General features: G+C 46.7%; 1 protein-coding gene across 1 annotated transcript in view; it reads left to right on the forward strand.

The window, feature by feature from the left end:
• LOC129697435 (phosducin-like protein 2) overlaps positions 1-12,618 on the forward strand; it is a 47,590-nt gene extending 34,972 nt beyond the window's left edge. The window contains exon 6 of the mRNA XM_055635990.1: positions 10,145-12,618. Within this exon, the coding sequence (XP_055491965.1) occupies positions 10,145-10,290 (146 nt within the window). The 3' untranslated portion in view covers positions 10,291-12,618. The remainder of the gene's footprint in view (positions 1-10,144) is intronic.
• Positions 12,619-13,075: the final 457 nt, after the last annotated feature.

The following is a 13,075-nucleotide window of genomic DNA, read 5'->3' on the forward strand; positions in this document are numbered from 1 at the left end:
TGCAGGATTTCCCCAGCGTTTGGAAGTCACTGACCGTGTTGTCAATGACTAAAAATCACGAACCCGGCTCCAGCTACCCACTTCCGCGGTCGGAACCGGGTTCTCCCCACAGCCCGTAGCTGGTTCCCTCGTCAGCTTCGCGAACTACCGACAGGAAAGCTCTGTAAAAAGAGGTTCCTGCACGGAATCAAACACAGCTAAGAAATAGAAAACTTACCTTTTTAGTTTAAACTCACCGCTGGCAGGCAGCGACGTGCCTGCCAGTCCGGTGCTTCGCCATGCGAGTGACGATAATGACGTGCATGCAAACTGGCGGGGCTTCTTCATGTAGTCACCAACGTGACTCCGAAGTAAAATTAATGGTCTGGCCAGGTCATCTTCTAACGGCTCACCCGTTCCCGTTGGTATGGCGAATTTGGATGCCATGTCTGGCACCCCTGGTTCTTGGCTCTCATGCCTTGGGGTATGCTGCTCCGCAATACCTCCAACCTCAGGGTCAGAACAAAACTGCCCTGGTAAGCTCACCTCCTCCATGAGGGAGACATTATGCAGCCTATCTACAGGTACTGCTCCCATGGGCCCCCAAGAAGACCCGCGGATATAAGGCTCCTCTTCACGGAGCAGATCTTCCCTATATAGCCCTCTAGTAGAGGCTGCTGCCATGGGCCCATGCGGTGACCCACGGATATAAAGTTCCTCCTGGAACATATCGTGTTGGAGCATCCTCTCCATCAGGTGCTCCATCTTTGCTAGACGTCCACAGACGTCACTCATAGTGGGAGGAGAATCCTCCTGGCCCGACACATCAGAGTCCACGGGCCTTACTGATTTTTTGGTGCCTTTTCTCCCCACAGGAGTAGCCATGGTGCTCTCAAACGGCACCTGAATAGCTGCCACTGGCCGCGCTCCCGGCGGCTCAGAAGGCGAAATGGGCGCCCGCCCGCTGCCCGCACTCCAGTCGTCTCCAGCTGTTTTCCCGGCGGCGCGCCTCGGCCTTCCTTTCAACGTCTTCTCCATAGTCCTGCTAGCTCCTGTAAACCAGACCCCAAAAGACGACCACAATGAGTTCTAAAAAACCAACCTGCGGGTTTTAACTTACCGCTGGTGGAGCTGCGCCCTGCCAGCCCGTCGTCGCACCATGCGTCAGATGTAATGACGCGCATGCGGATGGGCGGGGCTTCTTCACGGAATCGCTCGCGTGACTCCGAAGTAAAATAGCCTGATGACTGTTGGGAAGTAACTATTCCTGAACCTGGATATTACAGTTTCCAGGCTCCTAGATCTTCTTCCCAATGGCAGGTGTGAAATGAGTATGTGGCCAGTATGGCGTGAGTGTCTGATGCTGTCAGCTCACCTTTTGAGGCAGCGACGCCTGCAAATCCCTTCAATGGCGGGGAGGTCAGTACCGGGGACTGGGCAGTGTTCACCACTTTTTGCAGTCTTCTTCGCTCCGAGGCATTCAAGTTGCCGAACCAGGCGTGATGCAACCAGTCAATATGCTCTCTACTGTACACCTTGAATATTTTTGCTACTTTCCTGAGACAGTGTAAAGTGTACATGGAGTAGAGTGTACATGGGCATTTCGGCAGTATTGATGCTGAATGGGGCATGTACACCACCTTGTTGCCTGAAGTCAACAACTATCTCCTTCATCCTGATGAAATTGAAGGAGATTGTTGGCTTGACATCATGTTACTAAGCTCTCTAGAGTTGCGCAGCTTTGATTGGGAAAGAGGTGTGAGCAACAAAGAGGGAGAATGCGGGACAATGTAGGAGAGATGGGGCCCGAGTTCAGACAATGCATATCAAAATATGAGTGAGACCGTTGCCATGTCTGCTATTGTGAAGGAATTAAATACATTGGTGCATGTTGTTTGCTGTATTATAAACAGCCATTTGTTGCTTTGGCAATTTGCTTTGTAAATCTTGTTCCAAGTCAAGTCAAGAGAGTTTTATTGTCATGTCCCAGATAGGACAATGAAATTCATGATTGCTGCAGCACAACAGAATAAAGTTCCTCCTGGAACATATCGTGTTGGAGCATCCTCTCCATCAGGTGCTCCATCTTTGCTAGACGTCCACAGGCGTCGCTCATAGTGGGAGGAGAATCCACCTGGCCTGACTCATCAGAGTCCACGGGCCTTACTGATTTTTTGGTGCCTTTTCTCCCCACAGGAGTAGCCATGGTGCTCTCAAACGGCACCTGAATAGCTGCCACTGGCCGCGCTATCGGCGGCTCAGAAGGCGAAATGGGCGCCCGCCCGCTGCCCGCACTCCAGTCGTCTCCAGCTGTTTTCCCGGCGGCGCGCCTCGGCCTTCCTTTCAACGTCTTCTCCATAGTCCTGCTAGCTCCTGTAAACCAGACCCCAAAAGACGACCACAGTGAGTTCTAAAAAACCAACCTGCGAGTTTTAACTTACCGCTGGTGGAGCTGCGCCCTGCCAGCCCGTCGTTGCACCATGCGTCAGATGTAATGACGCGCATGCGGATGGGCGGGGCTTCTTCACGGAATCGCTCGCGTGACTCCGAAGTAAAATAGCCTGATGACTGTTGGGAAGTAACTATTCCTGAACCTGGATATTACAGTTTCCAGGCTCCTAGATCTTCTTCCCAATGGCAGGTGTGAAATGAGTATGTGGCCAGTATGGCGTGAGTGTCTGATGCTGTCAGCTCACCTTTTGAGGCAGCGACGCCTGCAAATCCCTTCAATGGCGGGGGAGGTCAGTACCGGGGACTGGGCAGTGTTCACCACTTTTTGCAGTCTTCTTCGCTCCGAGGCATTCAAGTTGCCGAACCAGGCGTGATGCAACCAGTCAATATGCTCTCTACTGTACACCTTGAATATTTTTGCTACTTTCCTGAGACAGTGTAAAGTGTACATGGAGTAGAGTGTACATGGGCATTTCGGCAGTATTGATGCTGAATGGGGCATGTACACCACCTTGTTGCCTGAAGTCAACAACTATCTCCTTCATCCTGATGAAATTGAAGGAGATTGTTGGCTTGACATCATGTTACTAAGCTCTCTAGAGTTGCGCAGCTTTGATTGGGAAAGAGGTGTGAGCAACAAAGAGGGAGAATGCGGGACAATGTAGGAGAGATGGGGCCCGAGTTCAGACAATGCATATCAAAATATGAGTGAGACCGTTACCATGTCTGCTATTGTGAAGGAATTAAATACATTGGTGCATGTTGCTTGCTGTATTATAAACAGCCATTTGTTGCTTTGGCAATTTGCTTTGTAAATCTTGTTCCAAGTCAAGTCAAGAGAGTTTTATTGTCATGTCCCAGATAGGACAATGAAATTCATGATTGCTGCAGCACAACAGAATATGTAAACATAATACAGAACAGGAGATAAAACGTTCAGTGTGTTTATATACCATAGACCATATATATACACAATAAATAAACAGATAAAGTGCAATAGGCTGTTATTGTTCAGAGTTTGTTTGATGGCGAGTTTAATAGCCTGATGGCTGTGGGGAATAAGCTGTTCCTGAACCTGGATGTTCCAGATTTCAAGCTCCTGTACCTTACCTTCTTCCCGATGGCAACGGAGAGATGAGTGTATGGCCAGGATAGTGTGGGTCTTTGATGATGTTGGCAGACTCTGAGGCAGTGACTGCGATAGATCCCTTTGATGTTGGGGAGATCAGAGCCAATGATGGACTGGGTAGCAAAATAGCAAAAGGATAACGAGGGATAAAATTGGTCCATTGGAGAGACAGAGTGGACAGTTATCTGCAGAGCCAAAAGAGATGGGGGAGATATTGAATAATTGTTTTTCTTCGGTATTCACCAAGGAGAAGGATATTGAATTATGTGAGGTAAGGGAAACTAGTAGAGTAGCTATGGATACTATGAGGTTCAAAGTAAAAGAAGTACTGACACTTTTGAAAAATATAAAAGTGGATAAGTCTCCAGGTCCTGACAGGATATTCCCTAGGACATTGAGGGAAGTTAGTGTAGAAATAGCCGGGGCTATGACAGAAATATTTCAAATGTCATTAGAAACGGGAATAGTCCCCGAGGATTGGCGTACTGCGCATGTTGTTCCATTGTTTAAAAAGGGTTCTAAGAGTAAACCTAGCAATTATAGACCTGTTAGTTTGACTTCAGTGGTGGGCAAATTAATGGAAAAGATACTTAGAAATAATATATATAAGCATCTAGATAAACAGGGTCTGATTAGGAACAGTCAACATGGATTTGTGCCTGGAAGGTCATGTTTGACTAATCTTCTTGAATTTTTTGAAGAGGTTACTAGGGAAATTGACGAGGGTAAGGCAGTGGATGTTGTCTATATGGACTTCAGTAAGGCCTTTGACAAGGCTCCTCATGGAAGGTTGGTTAAGAAGGTTCAACTGTTGGGTATAAATGCAGGAATAGCAAGATGGATTCAACAGTGGCTGAATGGGAGAAGCCAGAGGGTAATGGTGGATGGCTGTTTATCGGGTTGGAGGCAGGTGACTAGTGGGGTGCCTCAGGGATCTGTGTTGGGTCCTTTGTTGTTTGTCATGTACATCAATGATCTGGATGAAGGTGTGGTAAATTGGATTAGTAAGTATGCAGATGATACCAAGATAGGGGGTGTTGTGGATAATGAAGAGGATTTCCAAAGTCTACAGAGTGATTTAGGCCATTTGGAAAAATGGACTGTAAGATGGCAGATGGAGTTTAATGCTGATAAATGTGAGGTGCTACACCTTGGCAGGACAAATCAAAATAGGACGTACATGGTAAATGGTAGGGAATTGAAGAATGCAGTTGAACAGAGGGATCTGGGTATAACTGTGCATAGTTCCTTGAAGGTGGAATCTCATATAGATAGGGTGGTAAAGAAAGCTTTTGGTATGCTAGCCTTTATAAATCAGAGCATTGAGTATAGAAGCTGGGATGTAATGTTAAAATTGTACAAGGCATTGGTGAGACCAAATCTGGAGTATGGTGTACAATTTTGGTCGCCCAATTATAGGAAGGATGTCAACAAAATAGAGAGAGTACAGAGGAGATTTACTGGAATGGTGCCTGGGTTTCAACAACTAAGTTACAGAGATAGGTTGAATAAGTTAGGTCTTTATTCTCTGGAGCGCAGAAGGTTGAGGGGGGACTTGATAGAGGTCTTTAAAATGATGAGAGGGATAGACAGAGTTGATGTGGACAAGCTTTTCCCTTTGAGAATAGGGAAGATTCAAACAAGAGGACATGACTTCAGAATTAAGGGACAGAAGTTTAGGAGTAATATGAGGGGGAACTTCTTTACTCAGAGAGTGGTAGCGGTGTGGAATGAGCTTCCAGTGGAAGTGGTGGAGGCAGGTTTGTTCGGCACGGACTTGTAGGGCCGAGATGGCCTGTTTCCGTGCTGTAATTGTTATATGGTTATATGGTTATATGGGTAGTGGTCACAACTTTTAGCAATCTTTTCGCCACCTGGACGTTCAAGTTACCATATCAAGCCATGATGCAACTGGTCAGCATACTGTGCACCTGTAGAAGTTCGTGAGAGTCCTCCTTGACATACCGACTCTCCGTAATCTTCTCAGGAAGTAGAGGCGCTGATGTGCCTTCTTTATGATTGCATCAGTGTGCTGGGACCAGGAAAGATCTTTGGAAATATGCACACCCAGGAATTTGAAGTTCTTGACCCTTTCCACCATCGTCCTGTAGATATAAACAGGATTGTGGGTCCCTATCCTACCCCTTCCAAAGTCCACAATCAGTTCCTTGGTTTTGCTGGTGTTGAGAGCCAGGTTATTGTGCTGGCACCATTTGGTCAATCGGTCGATCTCACTTCTATACTCTGACTCATCACCATCAGAACTTGATGATGGAGTTCAAACTATGTCCAGCTAGGCAGTCATGAGTATAGAGCGAGTACAGCAGGGGGCTGAGCTTTGAGGTGCTCCCATGCTGATTGGTAACGAGGATGACACATTTGAACCAATACGGACAGGTCTGTGGTTGAGGAAGTCGAGGATCCAATTGCAGAGGGACGCGCAGGGACCCACATCTGAGAGCTTGGTAACCAGCTTGGAGGGGATGATGGTATTAAACGCCGAGCTGTAGTCTGACATATGTTTTTTCTTGTCCAAGTGGTCCCATATGTTTTTTCTTGTCCTTGAGCACCGATATTATCGATGCCCTTTTAAAGCAGGTGGGAACCTCAGAAGTGAGAGGTTGAAAATTTCCGTAAAAACTCCAGCCGGTTGGGCCACGATTTTTAAAACACGTATACCATCAGGTCCAGGCGCGATGGTATACGCAAAATAGGTTGACGCCTCATTACGCGCGATGTCGCGCGCAAATCACACGTCATCATGCCGTCCGGTGTGCGTGATGCCCTTAGAGTATCCTGCGCCGCGCGGTGATGCACGGTTACGCACGGTGACGTAACTATGCTTCACCACGCGATACACGTGAGGCGTCGGGACGCAGTGTGCGACGCCAATGCGTCAGCGTGCGTACCCAACGGTACCCAATTGGGTACGCACGCTGACGCATAACGAAATCCTGTGAGCGCCACTCGAGACCACGCGCAACTCCACACTCCTCTCCATGAGCCCGTCCCGCGCTACCCACACGCTACCAATGTGCCACAAAGCGTCGACCTATTTTACATATGACGCGTAAATGACGGCCAAGTGGGACAAGCCCTTAAGTAGAACGCATTGAGCTTGTCAGGGAGTGATGCTTCGCTGACATTTAAGCTTCTCCTTGATTTCGCCTTATAGGAGGTGATGGCATTCAAGCCCCGCCACAGTTGCCGAACATCTGTCGCATCCTCCAGCTTGGAGCAGAAGTCCCTTTTGCCCTTTTTGATTGCCTTACCAAGGTCATATCTGGACTTCTTGTAGACCTCTGTATCTCCAGACCTGAATGCCCAGGATCTGGTCTTCAGAAGAATGTGGATCTAGGATGCAGTCCTCCACACATTTCTTTATGAAGTCTGTAACGACTGTGGCATATTCATTCAGGTCTGTTGCCGAGTCCCTGAACATTGCCCAGTCTACAGACTCAAACAGTCCTGGAGTTGTTTCTCCCCCCCCCCCCTGCCCAGCTTTGTGCTGCAGTCCTCACCTCTGGAGGTGCGCTCTTCAGTTGCTGCCTGTAGGCAGGAAGAAGCAGCACCGCGGTATGGTCTGATTTACCGAAGTGAGGGCGAGGGATTGAACGATAGGCATCCTTGATGGTTGTGTAGCAGTGGTCAAGGGTGTTTGGTCCTCTGGTGCAGCAGGAGACATGTTGGTGGAAGTTAAGGAGCGATTTCTTAATGTTGGCTTTGTTGAAGTTCCCGGCTATGGTGGTAAATGCCTCGGGGTAAGACATCTGGTGTTTGTTGACCATGGCGTGCAGCTCCTCCAGTGCGAGACGGACGCCTGCCTGGGGTGGGATGTAGACCGCAGTCAGGATGATGGAGGAGAATTCCCTCGGTAGGTAGAAGGGGCGGCACTTCACCGCCAGTTGTTCCAGGTGCGGAGAGCAAGAGTTGGACAGGACTGCCGCATCTGAGCACCATAAAGAGTTGACCATGAGGCAGACGCCCCATCCTCTCCCTTCCCTTGATGCCTGCGTACGGTCCATATGGTGGATGGAGAACCCTTCAGGCTGGACCGCCGAGTCTGGGGAGCTGGGGGTGAACCATGTCTCTGTGAAACAGAACACAGAGGATTCCCTCAGCTCCCTTTGGTAAAGCGGCCTTGCCCTTAAGTCCTCCACTTTGTTTTCTAGTGACTGTACGTTAGCTAGCAGGATGGTAGGTAGAGGGAGCCAAAGTCCCCTGTGCTTCAGTCTTACTTGTTGTGCTGCCCGACGGCCAAGTTTCCGTACTCCAAGGAGCCCTCCTCTGTGTTTACAGGTACAGCACTTACGAGTCTCCGCGAGGTCGGGGATTCCCCTGAGATCGGGGTTTCCCTTACAGTCGGCACCTTCAGCTCCGTAGCATCAGCACATAACTTTTTAACTAAGACTAGCCAGTATTTTTCATTGTAGTACCTTGCCTGACAAAAACAATTGCATACTAGGGTGAGAAAATGTGTCTTGTCTTTAATTAGCAGTAGACCCACAATAGTTTCTGTGCCTCAGTGAGAAGGTTAAATTAAAAGGTGACCTGATCAACAAAATACACCTCCAGCCATAGAAAATACAAGCCATACAAAATACACCTCCATGCGGGAGACACTGCCTGATAAATATGTGACATGATCGGCTCCTCATAAAATGAAGGGTCAGGATTTTTGATGATAGTGATAGAAACATCAACAATTATAGACTGTAGGCAATAGACAATATGTGCAGGAGTAGGCCATTTGGCCCTTCAACCCACCACCGCCATTCAACATGATCATGGCTGATCATCCCCAATCAGTACCCCGTTCCTGCCTTCTCACCATATCCCCTGACTCTGCTATCTTTAAGAGCCCTATCTAGCGCTCTCTTGAAAGTATCCAGAGAACCGGCCTCCACCACCCTCTGAGGCAGACAATTCCACACTCACAACTCTCTGTGTGAAAAAAGTGTTTCCTCATCTCCGTTCTAAATGGCTTATCCCTTATTCTTAAACTGTGGCCCCTGGTTCTGGACTCCCCAACATCGGGAACATGTTTCCTGCCACTAGCGTGTTCAAACCCTTAATAATCTTATATGTTTCAATAAGATCCGCTCTCATCCTTCTAAACTCCAGAGTATCCAAGCCCAGCCACTCCATTCTCTCAGCATATGACAGTCCCACCATCCCGGGAATTAACCTTGTAAACCTACTCCCTCAATAGCAATAATATCCTTCCTCAAATTAGGGGACCAAAACTGCACACAATACTCCAGGTGTGGTCTCACTAGAGCCCTATACAACTGCAGAAGGACCTCTTTGCTCCTATACTCAACTCTTGTTATGAAGGCCAACTTTATTCACTTTCTTCATTCCCTGCTGTACCTGCATGGTTACTTTAATTGACTGATGAACGAGGACCCCCCAGATCCCGTTTGTACTGCCCCTTTTCCAAACTTGACACCATTTAGATAATCATCTGCCTTCCTGATTTTGCTACCAAAGTGGATAACCTCATATGTATCCACACTAAACTGCATTTGCCATGCATCTGCCCACTCACTCATCCTGTCCAAGTCACCCTGCATTCTTTACAATTACCAGACTAAAGTATTAAATATGGATTCTGAATTCACTCATAGAATTCTTTGGGTCTTCCATTTACCTTCTGAATTTGGAAGAAATGCTCCCAGTAAAACAAAACTCCAAAGCAAAGAATATAGAGATATACATATTTCTTCATGCTAGCAATTCAAGTAACTTGTCATGAAACCATTAAACAAGGCGGAAAGGAGAACAGGTAAAAGTGATGATTTGAATGACTTTGATGAGAAACTCAACGTTTGCTTCCAAATTTACAATGAGAAGCTACGGGATTTGACCCCAGTAATAAAGCAGGTGGCGGAAGAGGAGGAAGAATTGATCAAAATTGATGAGATCTGGGATGCTCTGACTGACCACTACATAACACTTTCACTCACCCACATTATGTAAGAATTACTGTCTTCTTCTTGTTTCTTGGCAAGTGTTTTGACAGTGCTAACTTCCACACCAGTGCTTCCAATACATCGTCCTTATTGCTCAACCTAGGATTAACATTCACCATAAATGACATACCTTAATAGTATCACTTCCTGTATTTTTGTCCATTAATTTTCTCCCAGAGCAACAAGATTACTGTTGCCTCAACTTTCACCTTACCAACCTCCACTTTCAACAGATCATTAGGTGGAGACTTGGTGGACCATCAAGGTTCCTCTCAGAATCCCATTGGGACTATTCCAGTCTGCTAATATTCGGCTCCAATCTCCAATCACCCTCAATGATTGCTTTCTTTATCATTTCATTTTCCCATGTAAATCTTTGCAATACTCTCCGAGTGTCCACCTTTCAGGATGCGAAGACAGTGCTTCTTTCATTTGAATGCACCAATTTCAGCGCTGACAATGAGATCTATTTTCTATTGTCTGCACTACAGTAAGTCTAAACAATAATGTGCTGTGCATTATTAGATGTTTTGATTTACAATCTCAAGTGAAATGGCATTAATCGTGACTAATTAATGTACACAACTGTAATTTTCTTTTTTTTTCGCAGAGCTGGAACGGAAACTGGCAAAGACAGGTGCAATAAAGGCAGATTTAGAAGAGAAACACAAAAAGACTGTGGACATGAAGGCATCAACAAAAAAAGAATGCTCTATTCGACATTCTAATGAAAGTGACCAAGAAGATGATGCGTGATACTGACAGCAAATATTACCAGATCATTAGTATTGATTAAATAATATGTTACATCAACGAATTCGGATCCTTTTTTATTTTGTAATAAATTCACATGCTTGTTAGTTTTGCGAGCTGACTTTGCTATGTCTGAGTACCAGATGAATTAAAAAAATCTCTCTCCAAACTTCTGAACTCAGCAGAATTTACTAATTTTAATCATCACAGGTGGGCAGTATTTGTGAACCAGTTTTCCATTTGAGAAGCCTTTGAGAAGATGAGTTGAACGGGTACTTTGGATAAGTCTTCACTAAGGAGGACACAAACAATCTTCCTGATATACTAGTAGCCAGAGGATCTGGGGTGATGGAGGAACTGAAGGAAATCCACATTAGGCAGGAAATGGTGTTGGGTAGACTGATGGGATTGAAGGTTGATAAATTCCCAGGGCCTGATGGTCTGCATCCCAGGGTACTTAAGGAAGTGCCTCTAGAAATTGTGGATGCATTGGTGATCATTTTCCAATCTTCTATAGATTCAGGATCAGATCCTGTGGATTGGAGGGTAGCTAATGTTATCCCACTTTTTAAGAAAGGCAGGAGAGAGAAAACAGGGAATTATACACCAGTTAGCCTGGCATCGATGGTGGAGAAAATGCTGGAGTCAATCATAAAAGATGAAATAGCTGCATATTTGGATAGCAGTAACAGGATTGGTCTGAGTCAGCATGGATTTACGATGGGGAAATCATGCTTGACTAATCTGGAATTTTTTGAGGATGTAACTAGGAAAATGGACATGGGAGAGCCAGTGGATGTAGTGTACCTGGACTTACAGAAAGCATTTGATAAGGTCCCACATAGGAGATTAGTGTACATAATTAGGGTACATGAAATTGGGGGAAGAGTGCTGACATGAATAGAAAATTGGTTGGCAGACAGGAAATATAGAGTAGGGACTAACGGGTCCCTTTCAGAATGGCAGGCAGTGACGTGGGGTACCGCAAGGCTCGGTGCTGGGACCGCAGCCATTTACAATGTACATCAATGATGAAGGGATTCAAAGTAACATTAGCAAATTTGCAGATGACACAAAGCTGGGTGGCAGTGTGAACCGAGAGGACGATGCTATGAGAATGCAGGGTGACTTGGACAGGTTGGGGGAGTGGGAAAATTAGAACCAAAATTGGATTGCACCTCATCTTGCTGCCACCTTCTGCTAAGCCTCCTTGCTGAAACTTCATGAGCCAAAGCCTTAGCACTTACCCATAAACAAAGCACTTGCACCTCAATGCACAGCATCTCCCAACACATCCATTCCCAATCAGCCGTTTTGCTAGTGCCCACCTTTATTTGATGTACCACTATGAGTACTCACCCGTTTGAATTTCCCATGAATTTCCTCCTTTAAGTTGCTCACTCGCAAGTGAAACTTTTATTTTAAAAGACCTGAAGTGCTGGAGTAACTCAACGGGTCAGGCATCACCTCTGGAGGACATGGACAGGCAACGTTTTGGGTTGGGACCCTGCTTCCCAACCTGAAATGTTGTCTGTCCATATTCTTTAGAGGTGCTGCCTGACCCACTGAGCCACTACAGCACTTTTGTGGCTTTTCTTATAACCCAGCATCTGCAGTGCCTTGTGCATAAACTTTAATTTTACTTTGTTTGTAGAAGGCATCCAAATGAAAATGCTAGATGCGCAGTATTTATTAGTCACCTCTGGCTGTTTGGCGAGTACATTTAAAATCAAACACACCCTGTGGGAAAGGAATTAGAAGTAGGCCAGAAAACTGGGTGTGAGCAGATTTATTTCTCCGAGCAACATGAGCCAACCCATTGACGTTTCACACTGGATGTTTTCATTATCTTTTGTCGCCTACAAAAATGTCAGATTGGGTTTGTTTCAAACCCTACCCAAATCCTTGAAATCTACCGCCTAGAACAAATGCTGTTGTCAATCTGCAAGGATGCATCCAAATCACACGTGCCCCCAATTTGTAAACTAGAATGCTATTCCTTTGTAGAATTGCAGATGATAGTTTGCACAAAAGGACTTTGAGTGTAGGAGCAACTCAGCAGCTCAGGCAGCATCTCTGGAAAACCTGGATAGGTGACATTTTAGGTCGGGACCCTTCTGCAGACTGGAATAGTCCCGACCCCAAAACGTCATTGATCCATGTACTCCAGAGATGTGGCCTGTCCCATGAGCATGCGATTCGATGCGGCAAGCACGACCTAAAGGGCCGGTCCCACCAGCATGAACCTGCATGCAGCAAGCGCGACCCAACCTGGTCGCTTGAGCCGTATGGCCTCGCGGGGCCGGTCCCACTTCGATCGCTGGAGCCGTATAGAGTTGTGCAGAGCAGGTCCCGACATCACGCGGGGCTCCGAAAAATTGACTGTTTAAAAATTCCACGCGGCAACAGCCTGCAGCCGCCTCGACGCCGTGTCACTCACTCGATTCCGCGCGGCTCCCGCTTCTGGTTTGGTCGCGCTTGCCGCATGCAGGTCGCGTGCTGGTGGGACCGGCCCTTTAGGTCGCGCTTGCCGCATGCAGGTCGCATGCTGGTGGGACAGGCCCTTTATTCCAGCACTTTACGTCCTTTAATTCTATTATTTTATTGTAGTGAGTGGACGTTTGGTAACTTCCTATCTCGTGACACTGTGGAAGTTTATGATTGGACCAGTGGCAATTTACCATCAGCTTCTCAAGGACAATTATGGATGGGCAAACTATGTAACTAAAAGCCTCGCCCTTTGCATTCTCACCTCCTCCCACCACCCCTACCTGTCCTAAGAAACCAC

The sequence above is a fragment of the Leucoraja erinacea genome, chromosome 1 (genome assembly GCF_028641065.1).
Source record: "Leucoraja erinacea ecotype New England chromosome 1, Leri_hhj_1, whole genome shotgun sequence".
NCBI lineage: Eukaryota > Metazoa > Chordata > Chondrichthyes > Rajiformes > Rajidae > Leucoraja > Leucoraja erinaceus.